Source organism: Vipera berus, assembly GCF_964194415.1.
Source record: "Vipera berus genome assembly, chromosome: 2".
Taxonomy (NCBI): domain Eukaryota; kingdom Metazoa; phylum Chordata; class Lepidosauria; order Squamata; family Viperidae; genus Vipera; species Vipera berus.
Window position 1 is genome coordinate 150426997 of NC_138203.1, and position 20494 is coordinate 150447490.

The following is a 20494-nucleotide window of genomic DNA, read 5'->3' on the forward strand; positions in this document are numbered from 1 at the left end:
CGCGTGCCATCGCCCCAGTCCTAGGCCTTCTGCTGGGTTTTATAAAAACCTTTTCGCTTTAGGCCTCCACCGCTGTGTGCAAAAAAAAAAAAGGTTCAATCAATGAATTTCAACTCGCGGGGAAAAAAAGATCTCACAAAATTGGAATTGATTGATTGAACTTTTTAGTCCCACCCAGTCTGCCATTACCACTGTAGCCACGCCCACCCAATGGCCACGCCCAAACAATGGGCCATGCCCACCCGGCACCCAACAATACTTAAGTGGGTTTTAGGTTGCAGTTTGGGCATTTGGTCTCTAAAAGGTTCGCCTTTACTTGCAATGGATATGCCTGTTGTTACATGCGTATACTCTTAGGTGTCTCTGGCCTCATGCTTTCATAACTATTTTGGAATCATAGGTATATAATGTATGTTACTAAATTTCATATAAATGGTTGGATTCTAGCCAGTCTATAACAGGACAGGTCTTATGTAATATCTATTAACACGTTATAGAATAACTAATGGTGGAATAACTAATGATTCTTGTCATGTAGATTAAAATCTTTGTTCTTTTGACAAAAGTACAAGCATGCATGAAAAGGGTGTTTGTACAGTGCACTGTTAGGGCCGGAGAGACACATTGTGCTTGGTTCTTTAGGCTTAAATAAATAAATAAAATAAATAGCAAAGAGTTTTTGCCTGGCATGATTTTACAGAGAAGACTGGACTTGGCTCAGAGGGAGGAGGAGGATTGGTTACTTAACTTGCCAAATTTCATGCAGAGCTGCTTTCCTTATTATCTTGTTTTCTTAACTGTTTTACTAAGAGTGAATTTTGCCATAGAAGCTGGTTAAAATAGCCTAGATTCAGTGAAGTGGCAAAATTTGGTGACTATTCTAATAGCATGTCATTAAAACATGCCATTCACGTTTGTGTGTCGCTCTGAGGACACTGGCAATCTGCTTCTTTAAATCTTTCTGTGCTCGATTTCAAGAAAGAAAGCCAAATTTTTGAATCACAGTCTTTGTCATGTTTTACATCAGGATTTATAAAAATTACATTGGTGTCATAAAACCTACCCATTCTGAAGCTTCAGTTTCAGTAGTGAAAGGTACAACCAACCTAGTTAGGTAATGTTTGATTTACGGATGAATGTTCCCATGTAAACATTAACTACACTAAACACTTAATGTCCTGAACCAAGCCTGGAAGTGCCTTGATAAAGAGTTTGAGGTGGAGAACCACTCATTTAGTTGGCAAATGCTATTCTGTAGGAACAGTTGTGACGGTTGAAGTCTCATCAGCCTTATCTTTATGAAAGGAGGAAAGGTGTGCTCCTGCAGAGGAGAGCATACATTACCCTTATGGCTGCTCCACCTGTAGTGATTGTGTGCTCTTCGATTGGCTATGATCCCCCTTAAAACATCACATCTTCATTTTGGGTAACAGCAGAATAGCTTACATTCTTCCAGTGTTGATGAGTTTCCAAACTAATAGTCTGTGGCTTAATTATCTGGTAACTTGATGTTATGCCAGCAGCTGTGGTTGGCATCTTCAGAGGTGAAAGTGAGCTGCCAAGAAGCGGGCTAGAGAGCAGATCAATTTCAACTCTGAAGATGCCAGCCACAGCTGCTGGCAAAACATTGGAATATCAGTTTGACATTGGCCAAGAAAGCCTGCATCTATAAATTAGCTGCTGCTGTTGTAGTTCAAATGAAATTGGTGTGAACCCAATTTGCAGCATCAGCCTTAGATCTTTGGGGGTGGGCAGTTTCCCACTGATAGAAACACTCAGCTCTTTGACTTTCTATCCTCTCTCTACCTGATAAACTCTTTTTAATGTTACATTTCCACCCACTGGTCTTCTAAAATTAAAGAGAGGAATAGCCTGGCATTGTCCCTGACAATTACCAGGGTTCTTCCTTTCAAATCACATGTAAAAAAATCAAGGAAAGATGGAATGAGTTGAAGAGGTCTCCCTCTAGATCAGGGGTGTTAAACTGCTGGCCCGTGGGCCGGATGCATCACATGGAAGCCGCGCCCACCCCATTGCCGGCAATGGCAAAACCATCCCATTACGTTGTGCGATGTCACGTGACGTAGTGAGTTGGACATGTCTGCTCTGGATACGGATTTTTTCTGATCTGATCCGTGATAGTCAGTTGAAGGGAATGTGCCATCATTTGGTAGTGAAGACATGCTGTTCAGAAAATTATTTTTAAGCTTAGTGGAATGAAAATAGCTCTGGGGAACAGCCTTTCAACAACATCTATGAAAATACACATTTTCGTCAAAAATTAGTCACTACTATACCCTCCTTCCTTCTTGCCTTTCAGTAACTTGTTTGATGAAAAAGTACAAGGCACTATTGAAATGTTGCAAAATTTCTATACCTTTACTGAAAGTGTTGCCCTGCCTTGTGGATACCATAATTTTCCCTTAAAATCAACATGTGTATTATTTTGGGGCAGACATATGTTAACTAGGGAATGGGTGGGGGTGTGTGGGGGTGTATTTCTGGGTAATATCTCATTAAGTCATTTTTGTCCTTGCTGGCCACTGTAGAATTTGATATGAAACCCTGGGTAGTATGTGCAGAACATAGTATAAAGAAATATAACCTAAAGCTGAAAGATAATAATTGAAATATGTTCCACAGAAATCCATATTTAAAAATAATCAGTTCTCATCTTGGCATCTATGTTGCTCTTAGCTGTTAAAACTTTGCATTCACGGTGGTACTCTGTAGCAAAAGATTATTAAAATCAGAAGGGTGCATAAATCAGTAAGGCTGTGCAAGATTCAAATTATTTGGAAGAAATTATCATTCACAACCATGAATGTGTGAATGATAATACCTGTCTTCTCCTTGTAAAGCAACCTGTTTTTTTTTCCAGGCTTCTTTCTGACCTTGCAGAAAAGTACAGCATCATTAACCCATACAATACACTGAATTGATTCCCTAAAGCAATGGTAGCTTTCTTTCAAATTTCTATGGAAGGCTATGGAAGGCTGAAAAACATCAGGCTGCCTTAATTAATAGCTGTGCTTGCATAAGGACTGAAGTATTTTTTTGTGAATCATCCTGAAGCATGCTCAGCCCTATAAATTAACATTGCAAGGAAGAAATTTGTACTTTTAATCTTGAGTTAATGTGTGACTATGGCACTTCACCTTTATAAAGTGTATATTAAATAGCACTCTTAATAGCAGGTAAGGTGAGAGGGACCAAGGGAGTGCTGGTGAACAAACACTTCCTGGGATCTGCTTAGCTTCGTTTTAGAAAAATGTTTCACAAACATTTTGAACTGCAACAATTTATTTACACAAGGGTTTGCTAGAGGTTTTCGTGTTCAGTGAAATGCACACAATTTTGTACTGGGTTTCTAGAGCTGTGGATTGGAGTACAAACTGACATCAAAGGAAGAGATTCCATAAATCTGGGGTGTTCCTAAAGCCAAATCCTGGAGAGAGAAAAATAGAACACCAAGAGCTTTCCCCCAGATTTCCTTCTCAAATCACTTTTGGACGAATAGGCAAAATTATACAGTTGCCCCAGGGCTTCTAGGACAACTTGCCACAGCCAACTAGCCATGGGACAACTTGCCATGGGACAAGAGTTATACTAATATTAAAGAAATGGTGGAATATAATTATTAAAGAAAGGATGCAAAAGAAGGGACAAAATGAAATGTGAATGACAAAAATTAAAATAAGTTTTAAAATTATTTTTAAATAATTAAATTGAATTGTTGAATTGGTCGGCAGCAAGTTGGCTGTGGCAAATTGTCCCATTCCGGTTGCGCCACATGCTAAATCCAGGGTGGGTAAGTGAAGGTGTCTGGTAAAGGTGAGCTCAATTCATACAGTTCTTCAATATTAGGAATACGTGATTTAACCATTGCAGGCTCCTATCCCGTCTTTTGAAAACAAAATGTGCAGCTACCGTATTCAGATCTGAAGCAAAAACTGCTTTGGAAGGGCTGTGGGCATGCTTAGAGGTTGTCATTGTCTTAAAGAAGCTACCCCTTTTCTTGGCTTACCTGGTAGCCTCAGGGTCCCTGGAAAATGTGTATCTGAATTGAGCAGGAGGCAAGAGTGCGTGACAATTTGCTGCATGCTGTCTGGGCATCCTTAACTCAAAACCATATTGCTGTGAGACTGCAGAGCTACCACCCAATCCTAAGGAAAAAAAAACACGTGTTCTTATGGAAGCAGAGTGCCCCCAAGCCCTCTCGGAAAGACCTTTCCTGCCTCGAATCCGAATTACTGTATCTCACACCTTTCCAAGTTCTTTATATCCAGAGAAGTAGTAGTAATGCTACCACATAGAGTCTTTACCTGATGTATTTTGCAAACGCCCCCATCAGTCAGAATAACAGTGTTGGAAGGGACCCCGGAGTCACGTGACATTAATCTTTACTGGGACATGGCAGACACTCCCAAAATTCCACCTTCTCTGCAATTTTAGGATGCCGACTTTATTTCTTCTCTTGTGACTTCTTAGTGGAGCCTGCGTTCCGGTGTGCCGTTCTTCTGCTTTTCTCTTTCATCGGAGAGACTTGAAGTGTTTGCAAAGCATCCTACCTCCCAGCTCACATTTCATGCTTGCTTGTAGTGAGCTCCTGAAAGCAATCTGCCATTCGGGAAGACAAGATAAAGGAAAAGTGGATTAGGTTTCCAGTGCATCAGGAATGGCTTACAAATTGAATGGGTTATGTTGTGACACAACTTACTTTGAAAGAGAATTTGAATCTTCCCGAGTCAGAGATCACCTTACACAGTTAGATGTATATACAGATATGACCCCATTTCGGAAGATAGCATTTCCTTTGCACTCTTTATGCCTGCCCACAATCTAATGAAGGGGCCGAACAGTTTTAATATATTACTATATGATTATTAAGTGCACAAATACAAATAACTAATAATGATGCAAGATATATTTCAGATTAAGAAACAGCAAAGGAAGTAACACCACCAAAGTTTAAAGGATTGTCAAAATTAAAGCCTGCTCTTTACTCTTTAAAAAAAATGCAATTTTGTTTAGAAGAGTGCTGATGCTAAGTACTCTTACATAATGCAGTACAAAGGGTTTAAATCACAAATAAAAACTTACTGTTCTAAATTTTCTATCAAGAACCTGTGTGCAGGTTGATGTTTCAGACTTCTTATATGAATATCCGCCCCTTCTCATGATAGCTACTTGAATGGGGTGAACGTTTTTACATTCTGCAGCCTAGTTTTTGCCTTATCTCCATCCAGTGGACTCTCGTTAGAAGCAACAGCTTCAGTTCCCTGAAGAGAGTTTGAATAGCTCATTTTGTTTTCAGTATGCTTCACTAGGTCTCCTATATTTGCAAATGCACATACTCGATAATTGCCACATTTTCCTGTTCCTGTTATGTTGGGGAATAGACAGTCTATTCCAGGGGTCTTCAGACTTGGCCCTTTTATGACTTGTGGACTTCAACTCTCAGAATTCCTCAGCCAGAGTGTCATAAAAGGGCCAAGTTTGAAGACCCCCTGATCTATTCCTTCTGCCAGTCTCTACCCAGGGGAATAGGACTTCTTCCAGGTTTCTACTGTTGGTTCATTTTCCTCACTAAGCAGAGTGGAAGAACCAGTTTCCGAACTTCCTGTGTGCTGTGTCTTTCCCTTGCTGGACTTCAGCATCTGTGTCTGAAGCTGGAGCTACTTCATGAGATTCGTTTGCTACAGCAATTTATTTATTTATTTATTTATTTGATTTGTATACCGCCCTTCTCCCTAAGGACTCAGGGCGGTGAACTGTGACATAAATGTCAAAATGTACAAATACAGAAAATTGAAAATAAATTAAGCCCTACTGCCCAAATGTAGAAGATAAGTTAAACCCACAATTAAAATTAAACCCGTCAGACCAGACCGGATTGCTTAAATAGATATGTTTTTAGATCGTGTCGGAAGGAGCGAAGGTCGGGAGCCATCCGGAGCTCAACCGGTAAATGGTTCCATAGGTCAGGGGCGCCTACAGAGAACGCTCTCCCCCTGGGAGCCACCAAGCAATGCTGGTTGATTACAAGTTCCTAGACAGGAATGCTTAAAACAAGAAGTCAAGAAAGGAATTCTGTCCCTTCTCCCTCTCTGTAATTTTTTTTTCTTGGAATCCCTGAGGAAGCTAAAGACAGGAAAAAACAGCCTTCTCATCAATTGCCTGAAGACAAGGCCTGCATTATTTATTTTATTACATCACCTTTTATATTCTTCGAAGCGTATTTACAATTTTCTTGCCCTTTTTTAATCATTATGGTAGCTTTATAGCTACCTTAGCACAACATTTTAAAGCATAAATATGGTTGAAAAACTACAAGAATAAATTAAAACCATGTTATATCTCTCTTGTGTGAATCAAACCATCACATTAAGTCACATTGTAGTTTGCTTGTGCTTAGCTTGTTTATTGAGCAAAACCATCATTTTGTGTCAATTGCAGGTTAAGGGTGATGGTAACATATGCCATGGATCGCCTAACCAAGTTAGTTGACTGGGTTCATGCCACACATTTAGGTTACACATTGTTTTTATGACCACAAGATCTGGTTTCAGAAAATATGTTAAGCCATAAAGAAGCATATACAATTTGGTAGCGTGAATAAATACAGCCCAACAAATCATAGTTTATTATGATTAAATAACTTGCATTTAGCTTGGCTATCTGCATATCTATACATATATTATGGCTTAATAGAGCATTGGATAGGTATTTCTGTAAGTTTGTTTGGTGGATAGTAATTGACTAAGATTTCCTAATAAGTTTCACAGTGAAGAAAGGATTTGAATCTGGGCTCTGACCCCACCTGTCATCCCCACCAGTGATTGCCTTATTTCCTGAAATGCCCTTTGATCATAGGCCTTAATAGCTTTTAAAAAACATTTGTTTCTGTTTAACTCATTAGGCATACAAGTTGTAGTGGTTTGGAGTACTTTTAGCATCACTTGGAGGTTAAGCCCTATATCTTTTCCCCATATGTTGATAAAATGATACGTTATCATTCAGGGGAAACAACATTCTCTGAAATGTAAAGTATTACTTCATGCAGTGTGTGTCATGCTTTCTAACTTGCCGACATGGATAATGCTATGTGACATTGTATTCATTGCACATGGAAGAAACTGCTCACACTATCTACTCGGACTTTTCACTTTTCGCCTAAATTCCAGGATTTAGTATCATCACATAACATTTAGCCGATGTGATGGAATGAGTGCTTTGGACACAGGACAACTGTTATTCAAATACAGTGTCTGCTTAACTATGACAGGGACTTGGGGAGTGTATACGTTGCTGGGTTTTTTTCATTGTCGCTATCTCATAAGGTTGGTGTGAAGTTAGCCTATCCTAATTTTCAGCTTGAGAAGATGATAGGAGTTGTAGAAAGAAAGACAAAACAAAGAATGAGAGCAGTCAGTGATATCTGCCCTGCTAAAATCTGCCTCTTTAGAACTGATTTTTCAATTTTCCATAACAATTTTGTGCAGTTATAATAATTTGCTAGTAACAGATTACTCCAGAAGAGCAACTATTGGCAGTGCAGAATCGCTGAACTACTCATAAATATATTCGGTTGCTCTGGTTTTAAGTGTTACACTTTTTGCCTTGAACTTCTTTCTTTAAAACTAAAATGTTACTTATAATGAACCTTCTATGTAAATCTTGCAAAGAAGATTTGGTAATGGGTTTTCTTAAGTTTCTTAACTGCAGTCTTTTTCATGTATTTAGGCTGATTTTTAAAGGTATGCAGAAAAGGGCATTTTAATGCATTTGCTTACTTATATGGATGACAGTCCAGTACCAGAAAAGAGGTTTTATTGCAAAATTATACCCAAGAATGTTATACTGAGGTTGGAAAAAAAATCAGGGTACTAGTAGCACATTTTCCAACTAACCAACATTATTGAAAAGTTTTGTAAGCTGCAGTTCATCCTTTACAATACATGGAGTGGCTAGACTGATGTAGAATTTAAATTGGAATGGGGTGAGGAGAATGAGGGTGAAAGACAGGTTATGTAGATGCATATTCAAAAACCCATTGTGTTTGTTGAAGATCTTTTGAAGATGGAAAGTACCTTCAATGCAGTTTGTTCCTTAAAAAAACCCCAGGTCTGACACAAACAGTGATAAGCTGTACAAGTTCTTCACTTATGAATTTCTCATCCATGCATAACTGTACAACTCAAAGTCTGTATGGATAGGCTAACCTTGTGTTCCAGAAGAACAAAGGCAAAATGTCAACTGTGGTAGTCTGAGATAGCTCCAAAGTACGCCTACATGTTAAAACCTTCTAAAGTTTGACAAATCACATCTTAGGTGCGTTCTCATACCTCCTGGTACTTTCCAGTGGAGTGCCATTGCCTTTATATGGAAACTATCTGTTGTTTTGAAGGCTTCTTTTGTTGTGAGACTGATATATTCTGTATCTCACTGTGTTTTCTTTAGAGTTGTCATTGTCTATAAGCTGACAATTTCCTGAACAAATATTTTTTGCTTCTGCTGCTTATTTTGAATTGGTCTCACATACTCCAGTCATCCAAATAATAATATATAGCCACACATGATCACTACCATGACATTATAGACTTATTGGCATTATATATTAGTGACAATGTGTTGATATTAATGTACTGATATATCAGTCATTAAAATGTACTTAATGAATTAACATATTTTACTATAAAAACATTGTTTTACAGACTGATCTAGGATTCAGAAAATCTAGTAACATATTTTCAGACTAACAATTTTATTCACAGCAGTTGTTTTCATGAGGTGTAGCTTATTTTATTGGAGTAGCTTGAGTGAGCGAGATTAACTTTTCCCAAATTGATAACTTCCAGGGCAATACTGGCTGGAAACTGTGGCTGTTGTAATCTATGCTATCTAGAGGATCAGAAACAAATATTTCTAGAGAATGGTTTCTTAAAATTTAAACAGAAAGTTAAATATTCTGATCTTCTTGAGGTCTAGCATGAAAGGGCTTTTTAAAAGTGGGGAAATACTGTCACTCAAAGACAATGGGATGGAGAGTATTTCTATATAAAAAATAGTTTGTCATTTTCATTCTCCGATAGGCATTACTGCATTTCAGAATGGAACCATCTCCATTTAACCGAAGGCAATGGGCTTCACATTCTCTGAGGATAACTGCCAAAGAACTGTCTCTCGTCAATGTGAACACATCGTCAGCTCTCCTACAGAGGTTTTCCAAGTAAGTTCTGTTGGGATTTTCAGGTTGTGATGTTATTTATCAAATAAAGTTATTTTTTCAGATACATATAGCCCTTACTTTAGACTCCATGTTTTAAGACTTGATGTAGCAGGTTTTTTCCAAACTCGCAGCAGTAGTGAGTTGAGCTGCAGTAAAACTTTGTGCTCAATATCAATTTCTCTAAAGATATTTAATAAATATAGAGAAGGCATACATTCACACACAGAACTTTAGTCCTTTTTACAATTAATACTCCAAAATTATGTCTCAAGTTTCCGGTGTATGGGCTTTTCAAGTGACTCTGAGGCATTGTTTACCTTAAAAGTCCTTTATTAGCCTAATACATTGTGTTGTAATTAGGAATGTCCACATTAGATGCAAATTGATAAATATCAGAGCTTTTTAATGGGAATTTTCAGCCTTGGAGTGGAGGTGCGGAAGGGGATTGAGTAAGTAATATGTGTATCTGTGTATCAGCAAAAGAACAAAATCCTTTCCATTTCAGCTCACAATAAGTAACTACTCCTTCCCTGAATACTCTTTAACCAATATTATTTTTTTCTTTTCTTTTTTTCTGGCCAAGCCGCACATTTTTAAACAAAACATTAAATTAAATTACCCTTACTTTTTATTTCCTAAGAATGCTTAGAAAGCAAACATGGACACCCCCCAAGACATTTTCTATAAGGATAATCCTATCTGGCACTTTGTAGCATTTATTGTTTTTGTGGTTATTTTTTGTGTAAATTCCCCTAATGTCTTGAGGCCAGGATCAGCAAGGGAAATGTCTGACATGTTGGGTCTACTGGCACTGCATTGCATATTCCCTGGCTTAGCTAATGGAATCATCATTAGCCTGGTATAGGAATGAATATTTAAAATGGAAAGTATTTTGCTATGTATTTTTCAGGAATTTGCTTTCTTTTAAAATTTTATTATTAGGTATATAGTTAAAAGGTGATGAATACGTAGATACTAGGGTTCAAGAAAATAGAGAAAGCTTGAGCTGATAAGGAACAAATGGAATGATGGGCCTAGAGATTTAAGGATCTTTTCTTGGAATTATGCAGATTCTCTGAGCTGCTGGCCTCTGTTTTTGAGGGGTTGAATATGGTGGTGGCAACTAGTGTACCTTGGAGATTTTGGCTGCTCGGTTCAGATGCCCCATCAAACCATAGTTTGCTGCACTTTATATATGTAATTATAGTTTTTAGTCAGATGTATTTTGTTGCTTTCTAGCTGGTCTGTGCTCCAATTTCTGTGGTGGCACTACATCTGTAATTTTGGGTTATTGGTTTACACAGGACACTAAATTTGAGTTAACATAAGGTTTTTGAATCACATTTCTTATGTATTGGACAATTATGTTCCTTTGCAGAAAGAAAGGCAGGGGTTTGAGAAAACTGTATTTTTGTTCTTAGGAAAGTAAAACGTCATTGTAACCAAGGAAAGAAAGAGCCACAATTGGCAGCATATTCTGCCTTAAGTGTTTTCAGGAAATGCCTTCCCTGAATTCTTGCGAGAGACAAAGAGAGCACAAGTGAGCATAGTTCAGTTTAAAATTTCTAAAGAAGACAGACAGAATTGAAAAGGCCTGACTGTTGTAATCCAATCTTTCAGCAATTTTACCTGCCACTAGCATAGCAGCACCTCCTCCACAGGCTGAAATTAGAACTGACTATCCCTGAACTTGTTCAAGATGGACCAGTAAAGGTCACACTCTGAATATCCTCAACATCCAACAGCTTCAGCGGGGAAGCACATTCATATGTAGAGGCTGCTATAATTGATCGACTGATTTCTTAATTCTTGACAAAAAGATCCTACAAGGGTAGTTCCAGAAGTTCCAATGTCCACCCAGATACCTCTTCAGTGCCTTCCAAGCTTTTTGTCCCAATGATTTTTTAAAATGAATTTAGTTTAATTTTAAAAAAATGAAATTAGTATCTGACAACTGACAGCTTCCAACATCACTTTTATTTCCAAGAATACCTCTAGGCCCTATCAGCTTGCTGGATGGCTGCAAGACAGTGCCTTGTTTAAAATTATGTGTGCCTTCCTTAAATTAAAAAAAAGTGCTCCATCGCTGTATAATTTGACAAGAAGATGGCTGGCTCATACACACCATTAAACCATGTTTTGGACAAATTAACCCCATTAAGACATTAAGACATTTTAATGACAAACCCAAAATGCTAGTGTAATAAGTCACTTCTGCGTATAAATGTTTTAGCTTTGAATTTGCTTATTAAAAGAGTTGACTGCAGATTAGTACGAAGGCGGAGAGAAGGTTCATCACATATTTTCAGAGCATCGGAAAGAAACTTTAAGAAGATGCAATATAGTGAGAACTAGCATATTTTGTGCAGATTGTAAGGATGGGAACAAGTCATACCGACATTTGTTTCACCATTTGGTTCCCATGGTGCCCCCAACCACATTTTGCTCTGTTCTACAATATTATAAAATTGTTATTCCAACAGGAAACTACTGAATCAGTCAAACATATCCTGCTAAATGTTTTTCTGTTCAATGTTTTGTTACTTTAACAGAATGTTACTGCATTTTTCTAGTGTTTTTAATTATTAAAAGCTACTCTCAAAAGTGTGCACCTACAGGAGTGGCATATAAACCCTTAAATAATTTCTGCATTTGCTTCAGTTGAGCTACAGACTAATCCAGTCCAAGGTGAAATGCTGCCTGAAGTAGAATTACGATTTAAAATTGTAAATTTAAGGATTATGGTGCCAAATTACTGGCCAAATTATTCTGGCATCGAAGGCAGAAAATCCTACAAGTCTCTTTCTCTGGAATAAATAATAAATGTAGTTTTCAGTAAGGGAGACAGCCTTGCCATTATTTATTCCTAAAGCAGGAGACAACGTGGAGCTGCTTTTTCTTCTGTTTCAGTTATGTGGAGGCTGTATATGAGGGCTCCAAACTCTGTATAGGTATTGCCAAAATTAGAACTGGGGACTCGGTTGCTAAGCAAAGTGGTCACTAAGTGAAATCATGAAAGTATTTACGATTGTAGTTCAGGATCCTTTGCTTTACAGACAGGCCAAGGTCATACTGTACAGTAAATGTAAGTATTAGTTGTAAAGTTGTTTTTTTCCCCATCACCATAGTAACTGCACATGATCAGTAAATGATCAGCTATATGTACCCTGTGAGACCGTATGAGAACTTCCAGGGCAGGGATGGGTCATCTGATCCTCATTTGATCATTCTAGCAGCAGCCAGGTCAGAGAGAGAACAGATTATACTTGTATTGCCTTTTCTCATTTCTTTTCCTGCCCTTCCCTTCCCACTGTAAGTACTGCTAGCAGCACCCTGACCGACCTTTAAAAACCAATCAGTGTCAGACTTAGTTAATCCTTGGATCCCAGTGTTGTAAGCTAAAGTAGGAAGTAAAACCAAAAATTCCATAAGAAGGCATAGCAAAATACTTTATTCTTTACCTACATGAGTGCATTTGTGAAGGCATCAGGAATTAAGTATAATCTGAAAGTGAGTTTACTTTTTAATTATGTAGAAGAAGAGCCATGTTGTCTGTTGCAACAAAAGGCATAAGCTTTTGTGAATTGCAGCTTGGTTCATCAGATGCAAAAAGTGGCTGGACTGATGTAAGACTTTAATTTTTTTTAACAATAAACTTGAAGACAGATGGGGTTGTTGTTGTTGTTAAACAGTAGGCTGATCTGGGAGTTCTTACTAAAAATCCACATTCTACAGCCAAAGATTGCATCAGCTCACAGAGAAATTGCTAGATTCTGATTTGTTCAATGAACCAATAGTTTCCACAATTAAGTTGGTTATATAACATGCTGAGGCATAAACTATGGTTTACAAAGCAGAGAGGCCAGGCTACTATCCTAGATCAAAATCTGGCATGTTCATCTGAAAAAAATAAAAGCTGCTCTCATGTTTGTTACGTTAATTCATTTGGTAGAAATTTCAGCAATATGTGAGAAAAAACCAAATATAGCTAGGAAACTAAATGAAGCAAGTGTAGCTATTTATTCATCAAGATAATGGCTTTGAATGGCCCAAGTCAAAAATAATGCTTGTCTGTCATGATTGAAGCAGTATGTAAATCTGACAAATAGGCCATAGAAAGCATTGCTCAGCAACTGTAGTAGGCATGTCTATAGACCAAAAGTCTCCAGTGGCAGGTCATAACTAGTGTCATCAGAGAGGCATTGTGGAATACTTCTCCAACTAATTCACAGGGATGTTTTGATCATAGAAACCTGGAAATCGGGTCTACTTATGCAACTTTACGTTCCTTGGAGGAAGAGTGGGACATAACTGAAATTGAATAGTAGTTCAACTGAAGGAGACTGAAGGCTATATAGCTCAAAGTTTTGTTTCTCACAATAACCACATATTTCAATTTGTGCTTGTTTTTGGAGTGCTACTTTTAATTGATAGAGTAGCATTGAGTGTTCCTCTTCCAGATATGCTGTTTCAGCTTTCTCTTAGTTTTTCTTGGGCAGTGTTTTTCAGGCTTTAAGATGTGTGGACTTCACACTGGCCAGGGAATTCTGGGAATTGAAGTCCACACATCTTAAAGTTGCCAAGCTTGAGAAACACTGCTCTAGCTGCATTGGGCCTACAGGGCCTGCAATTTCCAAAGTTCTGCAATACTTGAATTCCCAACACATTTGAAGAGCAGTTGGTGATGAAAGCTGATGCATATTTTTATGTGTTAAATATTTCATTGCTGGAGTTTTGAGATGGAGCGTTTGTGCAAAGTAATGAATACATTTCTGGGAAGCAAATTCCCTCTGATTGTGGAGGCATGCTGGGTCATAGCTGTTGAAAACATTTCTGATCAGTTATGATTGTATAAGATCCCTTAAAGCAATCTGAGCCAACTGCCATTATCCCATCTTGATGAAGTGAGATTTTGGAACCCTATGTTGCTGATACGCATGAAAAAGCTTGGTAGAGGTAGGGCAAAATTGTTCTAACAGGGGTAGCACCCTGAGGCAGTTCAAAAAGTCTTCCTTATATTAGCCTAAGAATAAGATTGGGAAACATTAAAGAATCCCCATTTACATTCCATATTTCACTGGAGTATCAAGTGACTATATTCTGTGGGCATCTTTTGATCTAATCTGTTTTGCCAGGAAAGGAACTTGAATTCTGTTGTATTCTGATTTTTCCCTATATATATTTTTTTATTCGGAAGGAAAAAGATTTATAATTAGTATTAGAATCTGAATCTGGAGGCTGCTAAAGAGGTGGCATAATTGCGAAGTGTAGGACAAAGGGTATCAGATCAGCCTGAGTCATGGGTGTGGTGATCAGCCTTTTCAAGAGCAGTGACTCGCCTCAGGTTTACTATTATCTCACCTGCTGGTTTTAACTTGTTCTGCAATTGCTGCTTGGTATGTAAACGTGGAAAGAGTCATCTTGAAATAATCTTCTTGCTTGAAGGCTTTCAATACTTCCTCGTCAGAGGCCTCTGAGAGCACCAGAAGCTTCAAAAATTAAATAGTTTAAATAATTATAGATAGCTAATGCTATGGTGTAAACTAATTGGGCAATGGATATCCTTGTTAATCTTTTACTAAAAATGTTATGCAATTTTTATTTATCTTTAAAAGATCACTTATTGTGGGATAAACTTGATGGATTTTGTCCTATTTTATCAGAGAGAGGCATGAAGTATTAGTGCAGCTGGATTACAATTTCCTTTCTTTCTGTGGGTTTACAAATGGATTTATCTGGCTGCATGAAATTAGTACTTTTGCATTTCGCAAAATGATCTGTAGCTGGTAAAAGTTTATATTACAATACATCTGTCACATGTGGCACTTTAAAATACATATTTTGTTTGGTTTTGCATAGGACTTTCCTGTTTTGTTTTTTTCATAAGATCACATTTTTGTTCCCCGTTTCTTCTAAACCAGGGGTGTCAAACTCAATTTCATTGAGGGCCGCATCAACATTGCGGTTGCCCTCGGGGCCGGGTGGCTATGGTCTGGGTGGGCGTGGCCTACTGGGTGGGCGTGGCTAGAGTGCGTATGGCCTACTGGGTGGGCATGGCCAGCTCTACATCGTTCGCATCAAGGGTGCCTATGGGGGCCTGGGCAGGAGTGGGACAGATCTGAGGGTCTCTGGCAGAAGGAGGGTCTCTGGGCCAGGGCCAAGGCAGTGGGGGCCGTTCCCTCACTGTTTCCAGGATGGCTTCGCGGGCCACATGAAACCACTTTGCGGGCCGGATCCTTGTGTTTGACATGTCTGTTCTAAACTGTGATATCAATTACTTATAGCTTACTATTTTTTTAAAAAAAACAATTAGTTTGTTGAAATTTTGTATACGTATCATTGAAAAATTTAGTGGTTGGAATAATTTTTTTCCCCTATCTTTTGCTGTAAAGATACCAGAAGGCAGCTGAGGAAGCTGCTGGGGAGAAAAAAAGAAATGTAAGTATTTTAAAATTGTTATGAATTCAGTAGTAGCATGACAGCTTAATAACATCTCAGTTTTTTAATCCCCTCTAGCAGTTATTCTTGAACTTCCTCAAAAGATTTCCTCTGTCTCCTCTTCCAATGCTGACTCTGAGAAATGTTCTTAGCTGTAGGCCTTAGTTTAGAACAGGGGTGGGGAACTGTGGCACTTTTATGACTTGTGGACTTCAACTCCCAGAATTCCTGAGCCAGCTATGCTTGCTCAGAAATTCTGAGAGTTGAAGTCCACAGATAAAAGGGCCACAGTTCACCACCCTGGTTTAGACTTTGCTATGACCCAGTTTCTTGTCTTCACGAGGGTTAACTAATGAGAAAATCAAGGTAAGTTTCCTGACACTTGAAACTTCTGAGACGTTAATTTGTTTTTCCTAAATTCAAAGCATGTTAGGCTGCTATGTTCAGCTTTTATGCAGTTGTAATGCTAACTTTCAAATTTAGATAAAAGGTGTCTGCCTAATTCTGCCTCTTTGCTTATGTTAATTTTTTAGCTGATTCCTTATATTTGTGTAAATAAGGTTGATCTTGGTTCTTGATTATCTATATTTTCCATCCTTCCGAGGTAGGTAAAATGAGGACCCAGATTGTTGGGGGCAATAAGCTGACTTTGTAATAATGCCGCTTGGGGTGTGTGTGAAAGCCCTAATAAGCAGGCATATACATAGAATGAAGGCTACTGCTAAGCTTGTAAGCCGCCCTGAGTCTTCGGAGAAGGGCGGGATATAAATGGAATTAAAATTAAAAAAAAATAAAAAATTTATTCGTCAAAGTAGCAGGTCTGAAGAAAAAATTAAAGCTAACATGCCATTGCTTTCCAAAATAACATCTTTGCTATTCCAAGTAATACTTTCCAGCTGTTCAGAGATTTTTTGTTATCAGATACTGTTTTGGACTCAAAGCTTCAGTTCTGAAATGGGAACATCATAATTCCACTTAAGCTTCCCCCCTCCCTCACATCTTGGAAAATTCCAGGACTAGAATTACAAATTAATATGATCAGAATATTGTAATCCTTTGTTACTATGGGTAGTCCTTGAATTACAACTGTTTGTTTAACAACAGTCCAGAATTGCAATGGTCTGAGAAAGGGTGCTTTATAGCCCATAATGCACTTCCTGCCATCCCAAAACATTGAACAGTCATGTGATTGTGATCTGGATTCTTGGCAATCTGTCTGCACTTATGATTGCCTGCCAAGCACTCACAATTATGTGATTGCCATTTGCAACCTTCTCTGCAGAAAGTCAGTGGGGGAAGCCAGCAGGGAAGACTACAAGGGGCTTCCGCTTTTATCAAGAAGACTCTTTCTTGTCTGGGGATTGTCTGAAAGAGCTTCTTGCTAAGGGGAGCTAAACTCCTTTGGCAGGGTGCAGAAACAGAGCTCAAATCAGATTCCTTCCATGCACAGAGAGGAGGTGAAATCCTTTGGCAGGGAACTCTTTCAGTTATCCCCCAGAGACGAGAGGGAACTGAAATCCAAACAGAAAACTGAGTGGCAGCCTGGTAAGGTAAGGCACGGAGGATGTTCCAGGCAGGTGGAGGAGGCCCAGTACAGGCCACACACAAGTGTCTTTTTACTCAGTGGCTGAACATCCTGCTTGGATTTTGGCAGAGAGGATTTTTAGGTACTGAACAGAGCCTCCCAGCGTCTCTCCCACTTTCCTGAGCCACCCTGCACTCCTTACCTGGAAATCAACTCCACTTAACAATGCCCGAGATTGCTTAACATCCCCAACCCAGAAGGCCAGGATTGCATCATTAAGAGAAAACACCACATCTTGATTAATGATGGCTTTGTTCAATGACCAAGATTTTGGACCCAGTTGTGTGTATTAACTGAGTACAGTCTCTCTCTCTGTTTTTTGTTCTATAAAAAGCAAACAATAATTTTTAAGCCTTTTAAACACATATCCTTCTAGTGAAGCCCACAAAAATAATATAAAGAGACAGTAGCTGAATTCACATATTGTACAAAGCCATGGATTCTTTACACATTCTTAACTGAATAAACCACAATTGACTGGGTTTTGCCCAGTGTGCTAAGCCTGGGCTCATGCTGTATAGCACATCCCTTTGTAGATCTTGCGCTGCATGTCGGAAAGGAAAGACATCCAGAAATGCATGTGGTGTTGGAGAATGAGAACAATAGCATCTTCCTTTGCCTCCTGCTCCAGCATGAAGAAAGTTGGGAGAATGATCTGGCCTTAAGACTATTTGAAGCTGCTTCTGATTTGTCCTGAGGTACAGGCTATCCACTTCTCTAATCATTAACTCCAAATTTTAGTATAGGACATTTGACATAGCAAAAGTATTTGCAAAAAAGAAAGCTTTATAACAGCCTTCCAGTGGCACAAGATAGCCCAAGTTTTATTCTGGGATGTAAAGTTCGTACTTTTCATCTATGTAGGTGTGAAGTCATTCTGCTTAGAATTTTTCCTAATTTTTCCTCATGACAATATGAATTAAGTAAATACGGGTTGGTTGGTTTGTTTTGCCATGTCATTATAATGTCCCAACACATTCCTGGAAGCAGCATAATTGCCCTGTGAACCGCCCTGAGTCCCTTTGGGAGAAGGGCGGTATAAAAATCTCAATAAATCTTAAATCTTAAATCTTAAATAATTAAAGGTATCCTTAGTGATTCTTGTATTAAACTTGTGTTTTCCTCTTAAGTAGTCAATAACCCATGGCAGCTTTACCATAGTTGTGCTCTGATATTGTTCTATTAAGCATTCTGGTGGTGATTTCTTAGAGGGTGGAATTAGCCTGGCACCTATTGGCCACTTTTGGCTGCTGCAGGCATAGCTCTTCCCAAGGCCAGGTTGTCTCTGTTTGTAGATCTGACTTAAAAGAGGGATCAGCCCAGCTGACACCCAACTGGCACCAAGAGGTCTATGCTGTACAGGGAAAGGCAGAGAGCCTGTTCTTTCTCTCTTGCTTTCTCGACAGCCTCATCTCCATTTACTTAAACTCATCTTTGAAGGGAGCCTAATTAGGAACCTAACTTACAGCTAACTGGTAATGGGAGGCAGTATGGTGCAGCGGGAGAACCAACTTTCTCTTTGGCTTCAATACACAACTCCTATCCTGTACCACTCAACTGTTAGCCAGGCTTTCTATGAACCCATCCACCTAAACCCTTTGCCTTAAGCTGGAAGGAGTTCTGACCAAAGGCAAACTGCTGGAGTAGCCCCTCCCCAACTCTCATACTACATGAAAGAGAAAAACGGGGGGGGGGTATTTTCCCTGTGGCTCCTGCTGTTGGGTGGGAAGGAAGGGAAATGGAAGCAAAGGAATTATGCATTCCTTTTTCTCAACCTGCCCCGTGCACTATAAATGAGGTAAGAAAAGAAACAGCACTAGGTGTAGCAAATATTCAACCAAGTTAAGAACTTATGGATAATACTTTAACCAGCCATTGGAAAAATGGCCTTGGTGACAGATAATCTTCCTAATGCAGATATAATGCCTGGTTCTGCTTCTGGGAATAAAACATGCCAGGAGGATTTTAGCTTCATTTTCTAATTTATATTATATTTTGGTTCCAAAGTTTGTTTCTGTGAACAGAAACTTCAGTGCCAGTTGTATTCAGAATACCATTCTGATTAGTTATAGTTTAACATAGTGGCCCCAAACATAGTGCCCCATAGTGGCACCAGGGACCAATTCCATGGAGAGAGCTTTTTCCGTGGACTGGAGGAGGCATGGTTTCATGTGTTGGCTGCATCCCGCGGATGGGGCTTCGCTTCTTTGTGCATGCTGTGGACCGGTGCTGGTCCACGAACTGGGAGTTGGGGACCTCTAGTTTAACATAAGGAATTGTCAGCCAGCCAGTACTGACTTACTATTAACTGTCTTGTCCTGTTTTGGGGTCCACTATAAATACCTTCTTCACAGATATAAGCAAATCAGTAACATTTCCCTGTGTTCCCTATAGCAAACATTTGGCCTTCCAAATTTCTGCTACTGCAGAGTGTATTCGCAGGAGCCGGGAATCAGGGTGAGTCAAGAATTTGCAGTGAGAGCTTAAATCACCTTTTGAAGCACAAGGCAGAATATATTTCTATTTTTGGACCAGCATTCACTGCCTTCAAATTGTATTTCCCTGTCCACAGATAGGAGCCCCTAGGCCAGGGGTAGGCAACCTCGGCTCTTTTATGACTCGTGGACTTCAACTCCCAGAATTCCTGAGCCAGCTATGCTGGCTCAGGAATTCTGGGAGTTGAAGTCCACGAGTCATAAAAGAGCCGAGGTTGCCGACCCCTGCCCTAGGCATACATCAAAACAACTTGCACCTGAAAACCTCCGATTGTTAAGTCAGGCTAATAATAATAATAATAATAATAATAATAATAATAATAATAATAATAATAATAATAATAATAATAATAATATAATAGTAATAGTAATAGTAATATAATAATAATAATAATAATAATAATAATAATAATAATAATAATAATAATAATAATAATAATAATAATAATAATATAAAGTTGGAAGGGATCTTGGAGGTCATCTAGTCCAACCCTCTGCTCAGGAAGGAAACCCTATACCATTTCAGTGTTGGAGCATTCACCGCTTCTGGAGGCAGGTTGTTCCACTGGTTAATTGTTCTCCCTGTCATGAAGTTTCTCCTTAGTTCTAGGCTGCTTCTCTCCTTGATTAGTTTCCATCCATTGCTTCTTGTCCTGCCTTCAGGCGCTTTGGAGAATAGCTTGACTCCCTCCTCTTTGTGGCAGCCCCTGAGATATTGGAACACCGCTATCATGTTACCTCCTC

At 38.9% G+C, this 20494-nt stretch overlaps 1 protein-coding gene across 5 annotated transcripts in view; it reads left to right on the plus strand.

The window, feature by feature from the left end:
* The window catches only part of LIMA1 (LIM domain and actin binding 1), a 63189-nt gene that overhangs the window by 7850 nt on the left and 34845 nt on the right, over window positions 1–20494 (plus strand). For 4 of the 5 annotated variants that reach the window (XM_081321419.1, XM_081321420.1, XM_081321421.1 and 1 more), the window contains exons 2-3: window positions 9096–9232; window positions 15625–15670. In XM_081321419.1, coding sequence (XP_081177545.1) covers window positions 9114–9232; window positions 15625–15670 — 165 coding nt within the window. In that variant the 5' untranslated portion in view covers window positions 9096–9113. Of the gene's footprint in view, window positions 1–9071; window positions 9233–15624; window positions 15671–20494 lie in introns of all 5 variants that reach the window. The other variant, XM_081321422.1, reaches the window with a different exon arrangement.